Raw genomic sequence first — 24,108 nt, forward strand, 5'->3', positions numbered from 1 at the left:
AAGGTACTGCGCAGGCGTATTGAAAACCCCACCTGCTCTTTGATTCCCGGTACACTGCGGAACCTTTGACCCGAGTCCGCGGGCCTCTAGGGGAACTACACCGGAAGGGACTTGTCAGGACGTTTTTGGAAACAGGAAAGGAAGGGAAGGAGCAAGGCACCATGGCTGCCGTGGCCGCTCTTTGCTGTGGGCTAGGGAAGAGAAAGTTTACGCGTTTCCCAACGGCTTTTGTCCGCCTCACAAATCCCGGGACTCATGCAGGTAAAGTCTCCATATCCTAGGTTCTTTTGTAGCATTGCAGCCATTGGTTTAGGTCTAATTAGGTCGTTGGAGTCGTCGCTATTAGCTAAAGGACACCGATGTTTAGGCGATTGTTTCTCCAAAAGTGGGCGTCTGTAATGGCCCGTATTTTATATGACTAGTATTTTAAAGCTGAAGAGGGCGTGAGATGTCGTCCAGCACAGTGTTTTAACGTACGAGGAGCGACTCTCAAAAAGAGGCAGGGACTTGCCCAGGATCTTAAGGTAGACTTGGTAAAGAAGGAGCATTTTCAGAGTAACTAGTTAGCAAATCGCAGATATCCGAGGGCCCCAGATCAGGGCGAAATTGTGACATAGGCCACGGAATCTATCACTTCTGCACTTTTATCTGCTTTGTGCTTTTTTTGTAGAGTCTGTTTTCATTTTCCCTTTGCTATGACAATGCCTTTCAGTTTGCATTAAAACCTGTCTTTACCCACGGAGAGAAGGGAAAATAAATTTCAGGAACAGGTGAGAGGTGGTATGGGTAGGGGAATATATGCCCTTTTCCCAACGCCCCAGAAAGTATATTTATCCTAAGTCTACCAGTGCCTCAAACCTAAAGGCCCTTTATTTTACTGTTAGTAATAATGAATATAAACCTTTTACATTGTGTCCCTTAGTTCATCTTGCCTCAACAGAAACACAATCTTTCCTTAGCTGCTGAGCTAACAAAAAATACTTTGTTGCTGTTTAATTGCAGTGCTGTGGAGAAGTTGTTCACAATATGAACAGGTAACCAGCAATGAGGACATGGTAAGAATTTTTTTCCTTCCTTGTAATAAGGCATTTGCAGCTAAGACCAGATTATGTCTTAGCTGTTTGAATAGAGTTCACCTGAAGGACAAAGACAATTGACGTTAAATAGTTTCTTCTAAACTGTAGATGTATGTTTTTTATGGATTTCAAGTACTAGCGTTGGATTTAGGCAGTATAGCTTTTCTTGCTACATACAAAGACAATTTGATACTAGTTAGACCACATAAAGGAGAAGGAAATGGCAGCCCACTCCAGTATTCTTGCCTGGAGAATCCCAGGGACTGGGGAGCCTGGTGGGCTGCCATCTGTGGGGTCGCATAGAGTCAGACACGACTGAAGCGACTTAGCAGCAGCAGCAGACCACATAAAACACACAGAGAAGGAATAGTCATTACTGGTGAGGTGAATGTAAGTTGAATTAGAAACATCTGAGGAATTGGAAGAAATGAAAGAACTGCTCTAGTCCCTTTGAGCATCCATCTTGGTCATCTTAATTCACACCATAGTCAAGAGAGTAAATGAAATTACTAGAGCTTCTTTTTAGGTCCTTAAATCCCAGTGAGACTCTCATGAAACTCTTAAGTGTTCCTCAGAAAAAGGCGCAAAGCCCCATTTATTTGAAGTTTTGCGTACAACTACAGGGGTTCAAGACGTCAAAGCCATTTCTAGATTCATTATCTGTATACTGGAGACACCTAAAGTGATTTTAGGACAGAGGCCTTGTGATGGAAGCTTTAGCAGTAGCAGTGAACAAAGAAAAACCAAAAAGGCTGACACAAACCTATAAAAACAGTCCGGGACTGTTTTAAATTGTTATAAAACAATTTATACTACTATAAAATTGTAGTTAAAAAAAAAAAAAAACCTGGGTAGTATTACAGTAAGCTGTGGAGACATTGGGGCTTCCCAGGTGGTGACAGAGTTAAAGAACCCACCTGCCAATTCAGGAGACATAAAGAGACGTGGGTTCAATCCCTGGATCAGGAAGATCCCCTGGAGGAGAAAATGGCAACCCACTCCAGTATTCTTGCTTGGAGAATCCCATGGGCAGAGGAGCCTGGCGGACTACAGTCCATGGGTCACAAAGAGTTGGACACGATTGAAGTAACTTAGCACAAACATGGGGGCATTGTTTTTTTATAATACAACAGTATCAGTGAAACATTAGAGAAATACAGGGATGGATTTAGAGATTATACTAGTTTAAGAATTGCATATGTTATCTGTTGTGGTGTTTTTCTTAAGTATAAGAATTTTTAGTCACCTAACAATCTGGCAAAGCATTTTTAATCACTTACTGAAGATTTTAGTTTTTTCCTCCGATAAACCTTTTTCCCCAAAGATTGTATTTTTCACAGAATCGTCTTCCATCAATTAATCCCTCCTTAGCCAAACTAAAACAAGATACTTGTACAAAATATATGAGTACACTCAAACCTTTAAAATGGTCTTTTACAGAAATAACTGTTTTTCTTTTGTAAGCCAAGCTGTTGTTATTCATTTTAACAGTAAGAAAGGTACAACTAATCCCTTGGAGAGATTTTAATGTGGTACCCTAAGATTTAAGTTTTTTTGATTCAGAGTTAACGCAAAAAACATCAGATTTTTGTTTTTTTCCTTTATGCTAGCCTATTCCAATGGAAAATCCTTATAAGGAGCCTCTGAAAAAATGTATCTTGTGTGAAAAACGCGTAGATTATAAGAATGTACAGGTGAGATCTGGTTTTACTTCACTGTGATACTTGATTTGGGACTTTTGTTCTTTTATTAATACAATAGAGAAGCAAGTCAGTTTTCATAATAGGCTTTGTGTAGGGGTGACTGTTTTAGCAGCTCCGTAATTTCAAATCTGGTTATACTTTTATGTATAAGGCATCGGTTTTATTCAAATAGGAACCTCTTGGCTGCCCTTCGTTTCTCTTAACCATCCCAGTGTTTATTGTGTTTTCTTCACCCCAGACCTTTTTAACAGTAGCTCCCTATGGCAGTGACTCTCAGTCGGGGGAGCTGAGTAGTTAGGGAAAAGCTCCTGTGTTGGAGCTGATATCTGTATCTCACCACCAGTATCACTATTTTGAATTTGTTTTATCTGTTGTCCAGGGCTCAGCAGATTAAAAGTGGCAAATTTGGGGGAGAAGATGGTGTCGGAGTTAAGTATACTGACAGTAGTATACAGTGATAGCTTCTTTGGTGGGAGAAAACCCAAGAAACTGTAAAATGCAAGTCTAGGATTAATAAAACATAAGTAACAGCAAATGGCCTGATACACCTGTATATCTTGAAGACTTCACTGTAGTCTGATATTATGGGATCGCCTATTATGACAGATAGAATCTGTACCTTAGCTTTAGAAAAGTTACCTGTGGAAAAGTCAAGAAAACAGCTGTAGCACTGAAAGAACGTGCTCATTAATCTGTTGTATAGACTTTTTGACACACTGGGGAAGAGATGTTAACTTTTGCAATTACCTTAGTTATTTTTAAAAGATGACCTGTTAATAGAATGAACATAATTCAGTGTTTTTATTCATTATTTTTGAAGTTTGTCTAAAATTAATAAGCCTTTTATAGCTTGAAGGCGACATAAGGTTTGTGTTTTGAAATTTACACAAGGTTGAATAACAAGTTTATTAACAGAATTTTTTTCCTTTCCAAATATAACTCAAACCAGCTTTTATCCCAGTTTATTTCTCCATTTACTGGATGCATTTATGGAAGGCACATAACAGGTATTTTGTTTTCTATTACAGCAACTTAAATGTAGATATGCCTACTTCTGTTATTTTTTAAAAAACTGGCAGATTTTCAAATATTGCCACAAATTACTATTAGACCAAAAACTATGGGTACTTTGAGAAAGTCTCTTCTGAGGCCAAAAGGGTAATTATTTTGCGTATCTTCTTACACTCAGTTAACTATCGGGTGACAGCATGTAGAGAACTCGGGCTTTGCTGTTTTGGAAGACGTTGTAGTCATCCTCAGGCTCTCATTTAAACCAGGGGCCTGTTGCCTACAGGCCAAATCGTATCTGCCACTTGCTAAATAGCTAAGTTTCCAATGTCTGAGCTACAAGAGCAGAATTAATGATGGCAGAGTGTGTGGCCCACAAAGCCCGAGATACTTACTCTCAGGCTCTATACAGTTTTCCAGCCCTTCTGTGACATAACTGTCATGCATTTTGAATACTGGTATTTTTTTATGAATAAGAAAATATCTTCTTTTATAGGTCTTTGTGGGAAGAAACAAAAAGAAATCACAAAAGCAATTAAGAGAGCTCAAATATTGGGTAAGAGCATCTGAAAAACTGAATTATGCTAAACAAAATTTTGTTCATTGTCTTTTGTGTAAGAACTTTCATTCTCTCTTCACAGGGTTTATGCCAGTTACATACAAGGATCCTGCCTATCTCAAAGACCCTAAAGTTTGTAACATCAAATATAGGGAGTAAATTATATAAAGTTATCATCAATAAACGTATTTTACAATAAGTGGTTGTGTGGTGCTAATACTGGCTCAAACTATAAGATTTAATAACTACTGAGTAGAAAAACTAACAGGCTAAATCTTGTCAAACTATAAAGTATTAAGTTTTTAATTCTTATAGTAATTTGCAATCATGAAAAAGTGTTTCAGGAGTGAAGCTTCCTCTTCACATCAGAATGTTCACTAGGTAAATTAGATTATTTAAAATGTTAATACTTGTCACATTTACATACACATATATTTTAAAATGCTAACACGTTACAATTAACGTACACATACATTTTAAAAATTGTTACTGTGGGGTCTTCACTTAGATCTGGCCCCCCAAACAGTTCATACAACACACTCCTGACAACGCGATGTCAAACATGGCAGGGCTGACTTCAACTTGACTTTATGTCCAGATTCTGTGTTGTAAACAGGATTGTGGAGTATGGGTGCAGGACAGTGGAATGCTTATGTAACGTACAAATCCCACAGGACAGGGTGTGGATCTGAAATTGTTAAGATTTCCTAACAAGCAGGTTTAAGTACGCCTGATGAGGACTGGGCGTCTTCTCTCTGCAGAGATGTCATATGGGGATGGACAGTGGTGCAGTCCATCACAGGACCCAACACTCAGCTCTCGACTAATCTATCATAAACTAGTAGTATCCTCTAAGCCGATCCATAGGCAATCTGTTCTATGTCTCTTATTCCAGTAATACAAACAAATCCCCAAAAGACAGATAATGAGAAAAAAAATGTCTTACAAGCATTCTTTTTCTCCTTTTCATTCCCTGAAGGATGGGACATCAAGCTTAGGGTTCAAACAGAACTCTATTTCCTCTCCTCTCCTGTGCTTCTTACGTAACCAGTAAAGCAATCTCAACAGCAACTCATGATTTGCACACATCATCCCAGGTACTAGGTGGGCTCCATAAGCACCCCACAGTAACTAATATATGTTAACACATAAATAAAAGATGACAGCACATTCATAGCTAATAAAACATCACTTAGGAAGTCACTAATGGAAAAGCAATGGTCAACATGTGGGTTCAGCATTTCACCGAGAGTAAAACATGAAGGCTTCATGTGATGTGTCTTCATGGGAAATTGTTACGGAAAAGACTTACAAAAATCAAACCATAAAAGTGCTCTTAACCAACCTCCACTTAACCAACTCACTGAACAGGGGCTTTACATTCTCCTTAAAAACCACATGGAAGCTCACAACTCTCTCTTATCTGTTGAGTTCTGTATTACCAAGAATCAATTATTTTGTTCCCAGACCTGTGTCAGTTCTGTTTTATACTAATGAATATAGCATTAAATAGAAGTCACTATTGCAATGAAAACCAAGTAAAATGCTTTGAGAAGACCTGATTAAAGACAACTAGCTTTAAAAGAAATCAGGTGTGGTTAAGACAAATAAGTTTGGGAATGGGAAATGAAAAAAGCCTAGTAGCATTTTGTTCTTAGGGTGCTTTGCAAATTTCTTTAAAGAATCTAAAACTGGGGCTTATATAAGTAATGGGTGTGATTTACATAGGAACTCCAATAGTGTTAGTTGCTCAGTTGTATTCTTTGTGACCCCATGGACTGCAGAATGCCAGGCTTCTCTGTCCATGGCATTCTCCAGGCAAGAATGCTGGAATGGGTATTTTTCCCTTCTCACGGGGATCTTCCCAACCCAGGGATCGAACCCAGGTCTCTTGTACTGCAGGCAGATTCTTTACCATCTGAGCCACCAGGGAAGCCCAGGAACTCCAATACATTCATAAAAATGTTCCTGGCCCTACAAAAGTTTGACAAATGAATATATACTTATGCTTTATGTTAAAATGAAATCTGTGATAGATACCATCCATATTTATTTATATGTATCATTGAGTCCCACATTTAATGGGCTTTTTCACCTAACTGAACAAGTGCTGATCCAAACATCCTGCATTACCAGGCTTGTTCTGTACTCAAATTCTGGACTGATTCAATTTAAAGTACTTTATAAAATAAATGCACTAGAACTTCCCTGTGTGTTATGCAAAGAGCTGAACACAGTAAAAAAAAAACATTTGGCTTTCCTCTTCAGCTGATCAAAAATCTCCTTTGGGCTCAAAAGAATCAGAAGGTAGGAGACTGTGGATATTCACCAGAACCCTTCATTCTGTCAATCTCTTCATCTGTTTCTGGGCTGCTCACTGTGGATGCTTTTTCTTGATTACTACTATTGGCATCTGTTTTAGAGGGTCTGTTCTGTATCTCTCCCAGCCGTGACTTCTTTAACTGCCACCTATCATCCGTGTCTGAGGCTTTCCGCTTGGTAGCCGGCAGGGCACTACGAGCTGGACTAGCTTCAGGAAAGTCTGTGTATTCCACCATTAGGGTTAGGTTGTCTACCCCACTGAGAGGGTGGGTGGTAGTACAGCTACTTCCAGAAATGCGCCTATTTTTCAAGGAGATCACACATGAATGAAGAAGTTCACAATCTGGAAAAAAGGTCCGTAAAGCTTGACAAAGCAAAATGTTCTCCTGAGGGTCTTTTTGGACATTCTTCTCTCCTAAACAAGCAAACAAACAGTTCAACATATGGGATCTGAAATACAAAGCTCTTGTATTTATTTGTAAGTAAAGTCAAAAGGACCTTAAAAATTCTACCAGATTACCTAAATTAAGAAAAATTATAATCCCAAATTTGTATGTCACATTATCCTAATAGGAAATTAAAGTTATATTTCTTAGTATCAAGATAGTATAGCTACAGTAGTACCATGTTCTTTGTTGGGTGGGATTTAAGAGTATTAATAGAAGTTATTTTTAATCCTCAGGTGGCAAGTTCATCAGTTACTGCAATCACCTCATCCATAATTCCAATCAGTAAGAATTTTTCTTTAAAGAAAACAGTGATGATGTGAACTTTTTACTTACGTGTTGCTTGCATCTGTGCTTGTTTTCTTTTTTTAATTTCTCCTTTTAATCTGTTTACATCATTTAGTAGTTTTTCTACGGCTCTCTCACTGTGTTCTACTTTTTCACATATACTCTGCAAAAATAAAATATTAAGGGCATCGCTAAAGTTCCAAATTATTACTACAGTCTAGGTTCACAAATAATTCAAAATCCTTCATGGTATATAACATCGATTATTTCCCTTTAACATTTTATTTTGCAGTTTTCTGAAGGAATAAGTTCCCACTTATACAGTTTTATAATTCAAGTTATTTCCTAGATAATACACAGAAAAAAGATATTTAACTTGCTTTCAAACAAATTATTTTGAGATGCATAGTTACTGAAAACATATAAAGAAACTGACAATAAATATGAAAAAAGTAAATTGTTTTACTATTACAAAATAAAACTGATGATGTTCATTCCTGTAAAGCTATTTCTGAAATGCAGAATGGTCTTAATGTGTCATCAGTTTTTAAGTACTAACACCCTTTGACTCAGTGATTTCATTTTGGGACTATATCTTAAGAAACAAAAATTTATATATGATGATGGTTCTCAGAATAGTATCGGATCAAAAATAACAAATTTCCAATTATAGTGTAGTAAGCCTGTTAAAGCGTCTGCCTGCAATGCAGGAGACCTGGGTTCGATTCCTGGGTCGGGAAGATCCCCTGGAGAAGGAATGGCAACCCACTCCAGTATTCTTGCCTGGAGAATCCCATGGACGGAGGAGCCTGGTGGGCTACAGTCCACGGGGTCGCAAAGAGTTGGACACGACTGAGCGACTGTTTTAGTGCATACTTTATGGCACTTCTACCCAGCCTATTTCTCATGAACTAACGCACCCTGCCCTAAGAGTTCACCAGTAACCTTTCACCAACCCGACCCAAGCAGAAATACTACAACGGCCAACTGGCAAGTCCTAATCTCGCGAACAGAAGGGATCGAAATGCAGAAGCTATAGGTTAGCTGCTCTCTGGTCAGCCAGTGGGTGAGGGAACAAGACCCGCAGAGACAATGGAGGAACCCAGTGTGCAGATACAGGAAGTCCAGATGGCACTCAAGCTCCTCATTCTAGTTCCTTCCTAGGCTCAGCGACCTGTCGTCTCTTCCTCTCGCAGACCTCTCCATTCCCTAAATTAGCCCAAGTTGGTGCTTTTAACATAAGAGTTCTAATATACTGCTCTAAGAAATATACTATTAAAATGAACTAAAATATGAGAAATTACTTAATGATACATCAAATAGAAATCATGATACAAATTTCTATGTCCCCATCAGGGTCCACAATATAAAAGCATGTATGTGTTAGGGGAAAACTGAAGAATGTGACAGAGTGCAATCAGTTCAGTTACAATGGTAAGATTCTTGACGTTTCTCTATTTTCTAAAGTTCCTATGTCATTCATATTTTTAAAAAGTACAGTATTACTAGTGTGTAAAATGTATTAACCCCATTTCTCTTGGTGCACTATACTGATGAGTACGGTGGCCATGGAGCATGCTACTCAGATCCCCATCTGCAGGAAGCAGAGCTGACAGATGGCTCCTGCTGCTATCCTTTTAGTTCTACTGCTGTGTGCGCGCTTAGGTCATGCTCCCCCTGGGCCTGTTAGCCAATGACTGAGCACAGTAAGGATATGAGTCTATTCCTATAGGACACCTTTGCTCAGACTCTGCATCATCTGGCTGAAGTTTTTCTGGCCATGTAGTCCACAGCTCTTCCTACCCACCTCATCCTCCTTCTCCTGTCTCCTCTCTCAGGTGTCAGACTTAACATGGCAAGTCTCCCTGCCACTCTTGGGCTCTCCCCTTTATTCTTCAAAGGCCTAACAAGCCACTTGCATGTCTGAATTCCCATGCTGATGTCTACTTCTCAAGGGACCTGAGTGGACACAGTGAGACAACTCAGTACTGTGGCAGACTGTTTTGTTCTCAAATATTTGCTTCCCTTTTTATCCTGTAAAAGGGTCATACATCCCTGCCTACTATCATGGCACCCTCTGGCCAGGAAAATGTGAGTGGAAGTAGGTGACATGCCAGCTCTGAGCAGAAGTTCTAAGAGCAGCTGTGAATTTCCACCAGTTTTACCGCTCTTTTCCCTTTGTCATGAGATGAACATGTTCCACACAGGGCTGGACCCCAGAATGAAGAGGACATTTAGAACAGGAGCAGAGATGCAGCCAAGACACAATGTGAGAGACTGAACTTTTATTTCTGTTGATCACTGATATGGAGGTCTTCATTAATGAAGCTAAACGAATACAAAAACTTATGTCTAGTCAACTATGAAGCTGTCCCTGAGTATATATTCAGTGATCAATGTGATATGAACTCTGTAAGAGATTTAAAAAAATTTTTAATTGGAGGATAATTAATTGCTTTACAATGTTGTGTTGGTTTCTGCCATATAACAACGTGAATCAGCCATAAGTACATGCATGTCCCTTCCCTCCTGAATCTCCCTCCCACCTCTCCACCCCCATCCTTCCCCTGTAGGTTGTCCCAGAGCACTGGGTTGAGCTCCCTGTTATACAGCAACGTCCCACCAGCTATCTGCTTTACATATGGTAATGTGTATGAGTGCTACTTTGTCAATTCGTCCCACCCTTTCCTTCCCCCACTGTGTCCACAAGTCTGTTCTATAAGAGATCTTTAAATGTTTTAACTTACCTTTAATTCATCTTGTAAAGAAGTATACATTTCATTTATCTTCTGCACTTCCTTTAAAGATCCATCTTCTTTAAAAAATTCAGAGCTGTAAAAAAATTACCATTTCTTCCAGGCAAATGTACAGAACTCATGTTAATAATACAATGAAAAAACTTCTTTGCAGTTGAGGAACAACAGAAGATTGTTTATATTGGCTTTGCAGGGACCACGATTTTGTTAACCTATCTGTATACAGCAAAACCAACCAGAAAACCTAGTTCATCTATCTTCACCTCAGCAAACTTTTTAGCCTCCTAAATACTATTTCCAGGACCCAAAAGAGAGGTTAAGTGAAAGTAGATAAAGACTGAAGCAGAGGGGTAGAGGACGAATCTGTCTTGGCAACGCCATCAGTCAGTTCTTTTACTAAGTTCAAGTCATCACTGATTGAAAAAAGCAACATTATATATATATAAAAGAAAAACAATTCTAAGGCATGTTTCATAAAACTCCCAACTGAGATAAATATAAAACTTTGTGCCTTAAAATCAATGAAACGTGGTATTCAATTTCAATAAGACACTGTTAAGCACTGTGGAAACAAATAAATAAAATCAAGTTCATTAGTCTCATAAAATTTACATTTAGTAAGTACCCTACAGTACCAGGGTTGTGATTCCTGACTTCGTTATTCCCTTACTGCTCACAAAATTTACAGCTCCACAGTCAACAGTGTGAGTCTTGACTAAAGCCTCATTTTTTTTTCTTTATTTAATATACAATCTAATTTTTCGCCTTTATAATCTGAACTGCTGCCTTAGAAAATTATTATTTTGAGGCTAGCTCCTTATTCTAAGAGTAAGTATGTCACAGGAGGTAGGCTGTACACTACCATCCCCTTTTGTATTTGATAAATGGACAGATGCTGGAAGGAAATACAGCAAAGTTAAATCGTTTACTTAAGTAAACTTGAGTAATGTGGCCATTAGTCAGTTTTCCTTTCATTTTTATTCTCTTGTGTAATAAAAAAATTAACTTAAAAAAATGAATAGGAGTTAAGTTTAGTGGGAAAGCAGTTGAGAAATCTCACCTGTGTGCTTTTACTGCTCGACTGAAACCAGCAGACGTACAGGAACCAGATGCAGTTTTATAACCCAGCTGTTCGGACATGCCCAGATTGGCCACCACTAAAGGTATCCTATGAAAAAGTCTGAAGAAATAAAAATGTTTAAAATAAATTTAAAATAACGTGAAAAGCTAGCATTGAGTTATTAGTATAGACTACCTTTTCCCTACAAGATTAAAAAACAAACAAAAACCCCATTCCTTACTACTTACCCAAGAAAAAATTTATTGATTTGAGGCAAATAGCTTTTAAAAATTGTGAGATGTGCATAGTGTAAGATTATTGTGTGAAAAAATACTTTAATGGTTATTTTAACAGATCACCGCATGTGAAAATAAGGTATTACCATTGCGATTCATCCTATCTTTCATGAACGATAGAATTACTCTTCATTGGTACTCTTTGAACTTCATTTTCATACTCCATGAAAACGCTGTCTGTATTTCCTGTGGAGAGTCCTATTAACTCATTTTGGTGGATCAACAAGAAACACTTTGTTTCCTTGCAGAAGTTAAGAGAAGCTGCTCAGGTACACAGGCTTCAGTTCTACATTATATTCCTTAGCAACTGATACCTAAAGCATGCATATTTTTTCCACCTTATGGCAAATAACAGCAAATTCTCAGTGTCAGAAACACAAGTTATCATTCCACTGTTGTTTGGTCACTAAATCGTGTCCAACTCTTGTGACCCCAGGGACTGTAGCCCACCAGGCTCCTCTGTCCATGGGATTCTCCAGACAAGAATACTGGTGTGGGTTGCCATACTGGACTTCTAATTTCCTTATCTGACCTTCATTTTCCCATCTATAAAGAACCAATGTTAAAACAAAATTACTGTGACAATATAATGCCAATATACGAAAACAGTAAGCCATAAAAAGTACAATGAAAATACTGAGCACTGATAACATTCTGTTATCTGAAAATAGGCAGTAACTGGCCAACATTTACCCTTTCTGAGGTTTATATAAGGCATGCTCCAGTCGATGAGTAGAGCAGCTTTCTGTTATTATACTTGGTGTTAATAACAGAAAAACAAGTTCCCGGCTTGAAAGATGCTGCTGTAAGTTTCTGTGAAGCAGTCTCTCTCTAAAGGTCATGATCTGGTCTGAATGACGTCGGAATTTGTACCAACCAACCACATCCTGAAAGAAAATAATTTATCAGGTGTTTACCTTCATGGTTACAATCATTATGTGTCTTACTGTCATAATTAAGTAATGAAACTGACAATCTTAAAAATGGTTTTCTTAATATTCAGCAAGATTTGGGGCCTAAATAAGGTCCCATCACTTCATGGGAAATAGATGGAAAAACAGTGGAAACAGTGTCAGACTTTATTTTTTTGGGCTCCAAAATCACTGCAGATGCTGATTGCAGCCATGAAATTAAAAGACGCTTACTCCTTGGAAGGAAAGTTATGACCAACCTTGATAGTATATTAAAAAGCAGAGACATTACTTTGCCAACAAAGGTCTGTCTAGTCAAGGCTATGGTTTTTCCCGTGGTCATGTATGGATGTGAGAGTTGGACTGTGAAGAAAGCTGAGTGCCAAAGAATTGATACTTTTGAACTGTGGTGCTGGAGAAGACTCTTGAGAGTCCCTTGGACTGCAAGGCGATCCAACCAGTCCATCCTAAAGGAGATCAGTCCTGGGTGTTCATTGGAAGGACTGATGCTAAAGCTGAAACTCCAATACTTTGGCCACCTCATTCCAAGAGTTGACTCATTGAAAAAGATGCTGGGAGGGATTGGGGGCAGGAGAAGGGGACAACAGAGGATGAGATGGCTGGATGGCATCACTGACTCTGTGGACATGAGTTTGAGTGAACTCCGGGAGTTGGTGATGGACAGGGAGGCCTGGCGTGCTGTGATTCATGGGGTCGCGGAGAGTCGGACACGACTGAGCGACTGAACTGAACTGAAGCAAAACATACACTTAAGAATATGCTTTAACCTTGTATATAGTGTGCAAACTGATTTGCAGTTAAATTACTTCCCATTCAGTTAACAGGGCTACAATTTTATTCAATATGGATTAAAGGAAAAATTCTTAACTTCCTCTAGTTCTCTTATGGCATTTTCTATCTTAAATCTTAATCTTTAGTCAAAATTTAAATGAAGAAAATGTCAATGAAAAGCAATTAACTTCCTGTCTTGATCCTTGGTTTGCTAAGGAAGTAAACTGAAGCCAATAGCTTTTAATTGAAATTTATACAATAGGCATGTTATCACAGACTTCATTGCAAGATTAAGATCATATGAAAGGGTTTTGTAAATTATAACATGCTAAACAAATGTGTTGTTAGGATCACTAAACCTTTTTCTTCAAACTGGAAAAAGTCTCATTTACTGGAAACTTAGTACTAAGAGAAAAACCACCACTTTGGAGTTCTCTGACAGTTTCAGCAACTAATTTTAATGTTTGCCTGTTTAAATTGAGGAAATTATAATTACTTTTATTTAAAACTAAAACATTTTTACAAGTACATTTAAAAAAATTTTTAATTTAAGGATAATTGCTTTACAATATTGTGCTGTTTTCTGCCATCTATCAACATGAATCAGCCACAGTTATACATATGTCCCCTCTCTCTTGAACCTCCCTCCCACCTCCCACTCCATCCCACCCCTCTAGGTTGTTACGGAGCCCAGGTATGAGTTTGCTGAGTCATACAGCAAATTCCCATCGGCTATCTATTTTCAGTATGGGAGTGTATGTTTGCATGTTACTGTCTCCATTCATCCTACCCTCTCTTTCCTCCCCTCACCTCCATGTCCATAAGTCTGTTCTCTATGTCTGCGTCTCCACTGCAGCCCTGCAAATAGGTTCATCCGTACCATCTTTCTAGAGTCCATATATGTGCATTAAAAATGATACTTGTTTTTCTCTTTCTGACTTACTTCATTCTGTATCATAGGCTCTAGGTTCATCCACCTCATTAGAACTGACTCAAATGCATTCCTTTTTATGGCTGAATAATACTGCATTGTATATATGTACCACAGCTGATTTATCCATTCATCTGTCGATGGACATCTAGGGTTCCTCCAAATCCTAGCTATTTACAAGTACATTTTAAAACACCCAAATAAAATTGGAGGAAAAGCTCAAGGACTTTCCATAAGGGATGCTTTTTGAAGAACTTCTTTTATCAAATCTACTTTTATTCTGGACTAAGAGATCAAGAAGTTTTAAGAGGAAATAAGTACCAACAAAAAATGTTTGTCTTTGGACAAAAATGCTTTTTGATCATTCAACAAGTTTTAACTGAACACCGAGCAGGCTGGGGAGGATCCAGATTAGGTGCTGTGTGGGAAACCATCCCCGCAATAGGAGAAACTAACTGCTGCCATGGAAAAGGACGGCAGTGGAGTGAGTCCCTAGTGATAAGTGGTGTGGGAAGGGGCATGGTGGGGATGGAGAAAAGAGACACTATGTAAGCCAGAAGAGCCAGGAGAAGGAGAGAACAAGATGAAGACTCTGAGTGACTAGCTCTGCTTTCAGAGAAACCCCTCTGAACTTCTGGAAAGAACAAGTCTTTCCTCACCTGCTTTATAGAAGACATTGTGAAGACAAATGCTGCTTGAAAGTTCTGTCAAAGTATTACACGTTTTCAGGAGCTTAAAATAATACTGCTACTGCTGCTACTGCTAAGTCGCTTCAGTCGTGTCCGACTCTGTGCGACCCCATAGACAGCAGCCCACCAGGCACCCCCGTCCCTGGGATTCTCCAGGCAAGAACACTGGAGTGGGTTGCCATTTCCTTCTCCAATGCATGAAAGTGAAAAGTGAAAGGGAAGTTGCTCAGTCGTGTCCGACTCGTAGCAACCCCATGGACTGCAGCCCACCAGGCTTCTCTGTCCATGGGATTTCCCAGGCAAGAGTACTGGAGTGGGTTGCCATTGCCTTCTCCGTTAAAATAATACATATAATACAAAAAAAGAAAGGGTAAATCAGGGAATACCTTCTTGACATTTGATAATATTTTCTTCAGCGCCTGCTCATTTACTTCACCAGAAGAATTATAAAAGCTATAAAAGACAAAATTAAAGGCATTTGAAATAAACTAAAAATATGGATTATTTTATTGGCACTTTTAATTTTAGTTACTCCTAGCCCAACAACCCAACATTCATAGACTTACCTGTTGGATGAAGTTCTAAAATAAATAGGAGAGAAAGTTCTCAAATCAACAGACTTAAAAGTGGTAGAAATATGTGGTCCATAAGCAATTAAAAAGGAAAAGGAATGGAGAAACTTCAAGGGATAAATATGGGCACCACATTTTTTTAAACCTAAAACAAAACAAACTATCCATTAAATACAGGTATTTGTAAGTTCACATAGCTAATTCACAAGTTACATACTAAAACATTTTTTACAATAATGACACATACAAAAAAATGTGTAATGAAGCAAAACAAAAAGAAAACAATTTATTCATTGCTAATTCCAAAAGCTATACTTAAATTAAGAGAAGTGGTTTAGGAGTTGGTTGTGTTGTAGCTGGAATGTTAAATATAGATAGGAAATGTGGGGAGAACTGGAAAGTATTTCTACAAGATTCTAAAGCATTGACTTACAGCTTTCTTTCCCCTCCAGGGCTGGCAAATATTTTCCTCCTTTTTAACTTCCATTCTAAGATCAAGAATATTCTTTTTGATGATGAGGTATCTGTTATGCCAAATTCCTGACAAACACTATTCACTGTAATAGGCTTTTACTGGTAACTCTAATCTGCACACTGAAAAAATTCAGCTACATAACAGTGAAGAAATATATCCTAATAGGCCATATACTTTTTCTTTTTAACTTACAAAATAGACAAAATAAAGTGTTCTCCCTCTAAAGGGGAACAGTTCAACTCACTGAACAGACTCTTCTATCTCACCTATTCATTCCAACATGAAAAATCTAAATACAAGAGTTTATTCCTGTATTTTCTCTAGGATGATCCACTTCTGAGCTTCTCAAACTGGGGAACAAGGCAACCTACCAGAGGGTAAAAGAAATAGCAGGACAACAGTGTACATCTTCTGTGCAAGCACTAATTTATGTGAAGCTTTTGGGAAAAGGGGCATTTTTTAAAAATAGAAATACACTGTGCAGTAGAATTCAAGTTAAACTGCTTAATTTTTTTTTAAATGACTTTCAGTTTCAGGCTTCAATGGGCGTTTTTCAGATTTCTGAGGTAAGAGAATCAGTATATTTCAGTAGAAAAATTAAGAAACAATGTATCAGAGCAGTGTTGATAAACTTTTGCTGTAAAAGGGCCAGAAAAGTAAATATCTTAGGCTTTGTGGAACAGTCTGTTACATATTTGTCCGTCATTTTAACTGTTAAAAAATATGTTATTTATGGAGGGCCACTTAAAAACAGGTCATGGGGCCACAGTTTGTCACCCTGTGTATTAGAATACAAAACTGAGTACTAAGGCTTATCCAGCTCAGATTCCATGAAGTATGGTATTGAAAGACTGTTTTTAACACGTGCACCTATATCATTTATAACAAGAGAGAAACAGTACAGCATGCTGTAGGATTAGAACTTAAGAAATCTGGATTCTTCTAGTTTTGCCCTACTGCTAACCCATTAGTTATTCCGTCCCCTGCCCCACAATTCTGTAAACCTAAAAGGCTGAGGCATGGGTTCCTTATCACTGGATCAGATGGCATCCTCAGCTCTAAGACTCTATTAAAAGCTGGTCTAATTATGCAAAATGGTTGCCAGGAGATACTGAATCACTTTTTTTTTTCATTCTCCCTCCTTAATCCATTCCTGCCCCAGAGTTCCTCAAGAAAATATTCTTTATGAATCTCCACCAAGAATCCCTCATTCTCATACCCATGGTATATTAGGCAACCCAGAAGAGCTGTGCCCCTTTCCAGTACAGCAGTTTAAGACCACCCTAAGCCTCCAGGGGTGTTTCTCACCTTAACACTCTGCTCCACCGCAACTCTCACACAACCTCGGAAATGGCGAATACACTGTGACTCTAAGACATTCACGTACCGTTTACATAAACCATTATTTCACCAAAACCACACCATATTATTTTATGGTTATAGTTGCTTACTTTATGGAAGTTTTGTGTACTCTTCTATGTATTATAAACCTCAGTGAAAAGTTTTTAACAATATCACAGCCTATCAGGGCTAAGAGTACTACTACTATCTGTAGGGATAGGAGTGTAAGTTTCCACCCTTGAAAAACAACAGGAAGCAGGTTAGATAAAGAACCTAACCAGTTAATAGACAAAAGGTAACATTAAAAAAACAGAAGTGAGGCAACAGATGATAAAATAAACCGGAACAGAAAGATAGGAAAAAAGGGCTGCTGTTGATGCATGAGAACTTGTCACTGAGTTTATAGTGTGCGATGAGGTGATGGGTGGGAGAAGGAAAAGCAATCCTCAAGGTAAACTGGTACCTGGGAGAGGCAGTGAGGACCAGCTGAAGGAAGCAGATAAACAGAGAAAGAACTATTAGACAGGGCTGAAATGAAGAGGTGAACTTTCAGGTATTTAAAAAGTCTTTATTTTAATCTGTATCACCATGTATAACTTGTAACTAAGATACTTTGTTAGTTTTAAAGATTCACTTGCAGATAATAATTTTCACAATGGACTGCTGAGTTGCCCTTACTACTCACCTAAAAAGCTGATAGCATGAAATGTATTTCTGAATGTCTGGGGGGAAGAAAAAAGAATGTTTAGTTATGATTACATTAATGATCACGTGAATAACACATATCAAGCATTTCATGCCAGCATTTACATTACTGTTATCTCATTTAATCCTGAGAACAAACCCACATGATAGACGTTATTATTCCTTCCGTTTTAAAGATGAGGCAACAGGCAGAGAGATTAAGTAGCTTACCCAAGCCACTGGTGGAGCCCGAATTTCAACCCAGAGCCTCACTCGTGATTAGAATGCTATATTCTTTATAACTAGGTTTAACAATGGCTACACAAAAGACAAAGTCACAGTTCCTATATTCACTGAGTTCTGAAATGGTTATACTCCAATTTTACCCAACTGATAAAAGTAGCTGTTAAAGGAATTATCTGTTATTCCAATTGGTTGTTTTATAAAGGATGTGTCAGTGTTAATTGTAGACTGGAGAAAAAATGTTCAACATCTCTTAAGAGGTGAGTTTTATTCTGTCTGTAGAAATACTACATCTAAATACATCAAAATTCTGGTAGTTGCAGATGCTGTGCACACATTAAATTCTATCATATGAGACATCATTACAGATTACATAGGAAGCAATTCATGTAAGAAGTATCAAGATGAATACGGTGTTTCCTCTATCATTGCAAACTTTCAGATCCCTCAAGATTCAGCAGGGAACAGTGAAAGGAGTGAAAGTCTCACATATGATCACACAGAAAGTCATCAAGACAATACAAGCTCTTCTAGGCACCCCATGTTTCTGTGTTTGTCAAACAGCATTTGCAGGATCACCGCAACAATCACCATCAACCTCTCAGACAGCTCCTGTGGCGTGTCTTCTCCTTGGGGAGAGCCTAGCCAATCTACCTGACATTTCCTAAGTCACTTAACTCAAAGACATCAGTTTGGTTATGGAGAATTTGTGAGTCTTCATCTATATGAGAAAACCCAACACCAAACTGCTGTAGAAGAATCTTTCACGTAAACATCTGCAGGTTGTACTTTTTTTCACTTATCAAACTGGCAAAGACTGAAAGATTTGATAATACCGAATGGGGATAAGGCCCGACCCTTGGGCTTCCCTGGTGGCTCAGACAGTACAGAATCTGCCTGCAGTGCAGGGGACCTCGGTTCGATCCCTGGTTTGGGAAGATCCCCTGGAGAACGGAATGGCAACCCACTCCAGTATTCTTGCCTGGGAAATCCCACAGACAGAGGAGTCTGGTGGGCTACAGTCCAGGAGGTCGCAAAGAGTCGGACAGGGCTGAGTGACTAACACTCCAGTTATTTAACCAGTAAGTTTTTTTAGTTCTCATCTTCCTAATTTTCTGCACCATTTTACGTTTTACTCCAACCTGTTTTACCTTTCTTCTCTTGGTTTTGCTTATTCGTTCCTTCTTTTGCTGGACCATCCTCCTGCCACTTACATATACGGAGGAACTATGATTCATCCTGTCTCCCGACAGTAACTTAATCTGCTTCCTGTATCTCACACTGTTTCTTGCTTTAGGGTATAGCCATAACTTTAAGAAATGAGTGCGATATATTGTTCTAAAATTTGCCTTTAAAAATTCTTATCCATTCCTTAACAACTTAAAAGGAAGTTATGCTGATCCCTTTCAGCATAAACTATCAAAATAGGAGACACAGAAATAAGTGACTCACCAATTGTATAAATAACTTCAACATCATCCATCTGGGAATCAGTTATGCTGTTCTTGGCTTCACCTTTCACTTCCCCAAGGAGAAAACCTTCCTAGGAGGATAAGAATAAGCAGTATATGGAATACACCAATAGGATTACCATTCAGTCACTTAATTAACCAGTATTTCCCAAGACTTTTACAATATGTGCAAGTGTGTGCTCCCAACTGGGGCATACTCAAAAGACCAGGTGCAGTCCAGTTTACATGGGACACATGACCAGTTTTAAAAACATGACTGTAAATACCACTGTGACTTTAGCACTCTTGGAAGCACAAAAGGCTTAAACCCAGAAATGAGAGCACAATGTTTGTGGAAGGAGGAGCAGCACAGTTAGCCTTGGAAAAGAGGACTCCCATTTGTAAGTGAAAGTCGCTCAGTTGTGTCTGACACTTTGCGACCTCATGGACTGTAGCCCACCAGGCTCCTCTGTCTGAATTCTTCAGGACAGGATACTGAATTGGGTACCTGTTTCCTTCTCCAGGAAATCTTCCCAATCTAGGGATGGAACCCAGATCTCCCGCATTGCAGGTGGATTCTTTACTGGCTGAGCCACCAGGGAAGCTCCACTTGTAAGGAAAGCTTACAAAGAGTCTAACTGCCACCGCCAGAGACACGGGTTCGATCCCTGGGTTGGGAAGATTCCCTGGAGAAGGAAAACCGCAACCAGCTCCAGTATTCTTGCCTTGGAAATCCCAGGGACAGAGGAGTCTGGCGGGCTACAGTCCATGCAGTCGCAAGGGTTGGACACAACTTAGCGACTAACCCACCACCCATCTGTAAGGTAGAGGAACAGTGCCAATAATCAACCATCCCAAAGGACTAGGGGAACCAACGGCATGGGCTTCTGAGTCCATGGTGGCTCTTGTGCTGTGACGTGACACAAGATGGGCTTTTTAAGTTAAGAACTGTGCTCACTATTAACGATTTGGAAATCAATATCAGAGTCTGCTTTATAAAAGAGGAGCTTGGTTCTTTTTAAGATGAAGGTATCTTGGAGAAGGCAATGGCAAGCCACTCCAGTACTATTGCCTAGAAAATCCCATGGACAGAGGAGTCTGGTAGGCTGCAGTCCGTGGGGTCGCTAAGGGTCGGACATGACTGAGCGACTTCACTTTCACTTTTCACTTTCACACATTGGAGAAGGAAATGGCAACCCACTCCAGTGTTCTTGCCTGGAGAATCCCAGGGACAGGGGAGCCTGGTGGGCTTCCGTCTATGGGGTCACACAGAGTCGGACACGACTGAAGTGACTTAGCAGTAGCAGTAGCATCTTGCCACAATAGCAGTGACTTCTGTGAATTTCAGAGAATTCAATTATTTCTCTTGGTACATTTAGAGACCCAATGTGCGTGACAATGAATTTTTAATCTTTATAATTAGTTAAGACTACTGATTGCAGCCATGAAATTAAAAGACGCTTACTCCTTGGAAGGAAAGTTATGACCAACCTAGGCAGTATATTAAAAAGCAGAGACATTACTTTGCCAACAAAGGTCCGTCTAGTCAAGGCTATGGTTTTTCCCGTGGTCATGTATGGATGTGAGAGTTGGACTGTGAAGAAAGCTGATCGCCAAATAATTGATGCTTTGAACTGTGTTGCTGGAGAAGACTCTTGAGAGTCCCTTGGACTGCGAGGAGATCCAACCAGTCCATTCTAGAGGAGATCAATCCTGGGTGTTCACTGGAAGGACTGATGCTAAAACTGAAACTCCAATACTTTGGCCACTTCATGCAACAAGTTGACTCACTGGAAAAGACTCTGATGCTGGGAGGAATTGGGGGCAGGAGGAGAAGGGGACGACAGAGAATGAGATGGCTGGATGGCATCACCAACTCAATGGACATGGGTTTGAGTGAACTCCGGGAGTTGGTGATGGACAGGAAGGCCTGGCGTGCTGTGATTCATGGGGTGGCAAAGAGTCGGACACAACTGAGCACGACTGAGCTACTGAACTGCATTGAAGACTACTTTTAAAAATTCATCAAAAGAACACAAAGCAATGGTTCCACAATGTGAGTCTTCATTAGAATGAAAAGGGAACAATCCAGAACTCTACACTCTACAGTGTTCTAGACAAACTGCCTGAAAAGAGACAACAGAAGACAATACATCTACCCAGAAAACCACCTTTTAAAGGCTTTAGGAAAAAGATCTGAGAAGCAAAGTCCTAACAGTATGGTACTGTGCAAGTGCTAATCCTTTAAGCTACATAGGATTAAACCCATTCTGTTTATATTTACACTAAGATATTCGAAGATAATTTCCACAACCACAAGCATTTTAAATCATCATATATTTGCTCTATGCTAGGTGTTAAGCTACAATGTAACTTAAATTTGCATACACGAAAGCTATCAATTCCAACTTTATTAGGACTGCGCCAAAAAACTATTTTGGAAAAGACATGCCTTTATTACAAAATGAAAGGCACAAAATTTAGCAGAAATCACAAGGCGCGGAACAGTACGATATTCTCTAAACAATATTGGCAAGTTACTAAGCACTTCCCTGGTGGCTCAGACGGCCACGAATCTGCCTGCAATGCAGGAGGCCTTGGTTCGATTCCTGGGTCAAGAAGATCCCCTAGAGAAGGGAATGGCAACCCACTCCAGTATTCTTGCCTGGAGATCCCAAGGACAGATGAGCCTGGCAGGCTACAGCCCTTAGGGTCGCAAAGAGTTGGGCAGGACTTAGCGACTAACACAAAACACTTACTCTAGGACACTACTACTTGGGCTCAAAGTTTTACAGTGGTTTTGTTTCATAAAGACATCCGTTCTGTTCCGTCGCTCAGTCGTGTCCGACTCTTTGCGACCCCGTGGACTGTAGCTTCTCCGTCCATGGGATTCTCCAGGCAAGAATACTGGAGTGGGTTGCCGTTTCCTTCTCCAGGGGATCTTCCCGACCCAGGGATCGAACCCGGGTCTCCCGCATTGGAGGCAGACGCTTTAACCTCTGAGCCATAGGCGCTATTAAAAAAAACAAAAAAAACAAAAAAAACAACTACTTCACTACTTAACTTTATCTAGAGATTCTGAACCTAGGCAAAAGCGTGAAATCAGCATTTAAACATGTAGTATTGGAGACTATACTTAAATGTTTATAAGCGAAAGCTGAGGCCATAGCTTAATAAATTTGACACCAATGTAAACAAAAGTCAGATACCCGATGTCTATCTTTTCTTCGTACTAAGACTGAGGCCAAAATAGCCACCGGTGGCATCATCCATCTCTCCTTTACAAGCCATCCATTTGAGCAAACGCGCCCAGCTGCGGCTCCGCAGGGCAAACCCCGAGTTGTCTGCGAAAACCGCGGCCGGGAGTGAGGAGCAAGTTAAGTCGCGGCGGGAACGCTGTGTGAACTTTCTACTCCTTCGCGACCGAGTTCGACCAGAAAAGGGGGACTGCCGAGAGACACGGGGGCGTGCGAGGCACGGAAACGCAAACACTGGTCGCGAGAGGGGAGCTGAACCCGGAGGAGGCGCCTCCCGGAGCGCCCGGGAGCGGGAGAAGGCAGCTCCGACGGCAGAGAGCCGCGGCGGCGCGGAGCCCCCGGGCGGGACCCGAGCTGAGGCGGCCCCGAGGTCGCCCGAGCGCGGGGGTTGGGGGACCCTTCCGAGGCGACGCCGGATCCCGCCCCCGCCCTCGGCTCACCGTGTCCGAGTCGGTGTTGAGGTGCTGGAAGGCGAGCGCGCCGAGCACAAATCCAGAGAGCACCGCCGACGTGCTCTCGCCCTCCATGCTTCCGTCGCCGCCGCGCGGCTCCAGGGGGCGGGGCGGGGGCGGGGCCGAGTGAGGAGGCGGGGTCGCGCGAGGAGGCGGGCCTGCGCCTGCGCAGTGGTGCCGCGGTGCCGCGGGCCGGCGGGAGAGGCTTGGGCGCCCTCTGGTGGGGCGGCCCCGGCGAAGCGGTTGTAACTAGATCTCAGGTCCGTCTTTCTGGGTGTTGGGCAACTTGCTCTGCCCAGGGCCTGGAATAGCGCCTTAGCAGCTAACTGCTGGAGAAGGAAATGGCGACCCACTCCAGTGTTCTTGCCTGGAGAATCCCAGGGACGGGCGAGCCTGGTGGGCTGCCGTCTCTGGGGTCGCACAGAGTCGGACACGACTGAAGCGACTTAGCAGCAGCCGCAGCAGCAGCAGCCGCAGCAGCAGCAGCCGCAGCAGCAGCAGCCGCAGCAGCTAACTGCTACTGAGGGGCCCTGGCATACAAGCGAAAGTATGGAAGATGAAAACAGCTGACAGAATAGAAGCATTGCCTAGTGGCATAATATCACAATGGAAATGCCACGTTTGGAGTTTTCACAGTGTCAGATGCTGCACTTTACTGTTTGAAACTTCTAGAATACTAACGACAATTTCAGAGAATGTCTCTTCTAGACCTCTCTAGCAATGTTCCATCTCGTGGAGTGAGGGAGGGAGATGGATTTCTTTGAGTGTTTGCTTTTAGAAAATTGAGGACTCAATT

The 24,108-nt window shown here is 40.6% G+C and overlaps 2 protein-coding genes across 4 annotated transcripts; one reads left to right on the plus strand and one right to left on the minus strand.

The window, feature by feature from the left end:
- Positions 1-47: 47 nt before the first annotated feature.
- On the plus strand, positions 48-5,532 carry MRPS18C (mitochondrial ribosomal protein S18C). Of its 2 annotated transcripts, XM_055434235.2 has the most exons (6): positions 48-261; positions 1,003-1,055; positions 2,687-2,770; positions 3,729-3,786; positions 4,284-4,343; positions 4,429-5,532. In XM_055434235.2, exons 1-6 carry the CDS (start codon positions 162-164, stop codon positions 4,503-4,505), a joined length of 432 nt encoding a protein of 143 aa, XP_055290210.2. In that variant the 5' UTR covers positions 48-161; the 3' UTR covers positions 4,506-5,532. The 2 variants fall into 2 exon arrangements, with proteins under 2 accessions (XP_055290210.2, XP_088692570.1); XM_088836444.1 differs by lacking the exon at positions 3,729-3,786.
- ABRAXAS1 (abraxas 1, BRCA1 A complex subunit) lies at positions 3,667-23,414 on the minus strand. 2 transcript variants are annotated; one of them, XM_055434233.2, is made up of 10 exons: positions 23,301-23,414; positions 19,605-19,695; positions 17,911-17,947; positions 15,404-15,554; positions 15,224-15,290; positions 12,208-12,401; positions 11,219-11,338; positions 10,150-10,234; positions 7,451-7,565; positions 3,667-7,083 (listed from the first exon to the last, which is right to left on the minus strand). In XM_055434233.2, the coding sequence occupies exons 2-10, from the start codon at positions 19,629-19,631 to the stop codon at positions 6,647-6,649; spliced, it is 1,233 nt and encodes a 410-aa protein (XP_055290208.2). In that variant the 5' UTR covers positions 19,632-19,695; positions 23,301-23,414; the 3' UTR covers positions 3,667-6,646. The 2 variants fall into 2 exon arrangements, with proteins under 2 accessions (XP_055290208.2, XP_055290206.2); XM_055434231.2 differs by lacking the exon at positions 15,404-15,554 and having other exon boundaries at positions 23,301-23,408.
- Positions 23,415-24,108: the final 694 nt, after the last annotated feature.

The sequence above is a fragment of the Moschus berezovskii genome, chromosome 5 (assembly GCF_049115385.1).
Source record: "Moschus berezovskii isolate FMDL1 chromosome 5, NW_MosBer_1.0, whole genome shotgun sequence".
NCBI classification, from domain to species: Eukaryota; Metazoa; Chordata; class Mammalia; order Artiodactyla; family Moschidae; genus Moschus; species Moschus berezovskii.

Coding starts and splice junctions, on each gene's coding strand:
- MRPS18C (XM_055434235.2), top strand. CDS start 162: ATGGCTGCCGTGGCCGCTCTTTGCTGTGGGCTAGGGAAGAGAAAGTTT. Junction 262..1,002: donor AAATCCCGGGACTCATGCAG/GTAAAGTCTCCA, acceptor GTTTAATTGCAG/TGCTGTGGAGAAGTTGTTCA. Junction 1,056..2,686: donor TAACCAGCAATGAGGACATG/GTAAGAATTTTT, acceptor CCTTTATGCTAG/CCTATTCCAATGGAAAATCC.
- ABRAXAS1 (XM_055434233.2), bottom strand. CDS start 19,631: ATGATGTTGAAGTTATTTATACAATTG. Junction 17,948..19,604: donor TGAAGTTATTTATACAATTG/GTGAGTCACTTA, acceptor TCTTCCCCCCAG/ACATTCAGAAATACATTTCA. Junction 15,555..17,910: donor TCATGCTATCAGCTTTTTAG/GTGAGTAGTAAG, acceptor GTTTTGTTTTAG/GTTTAAAAAAATGTGGTGCC.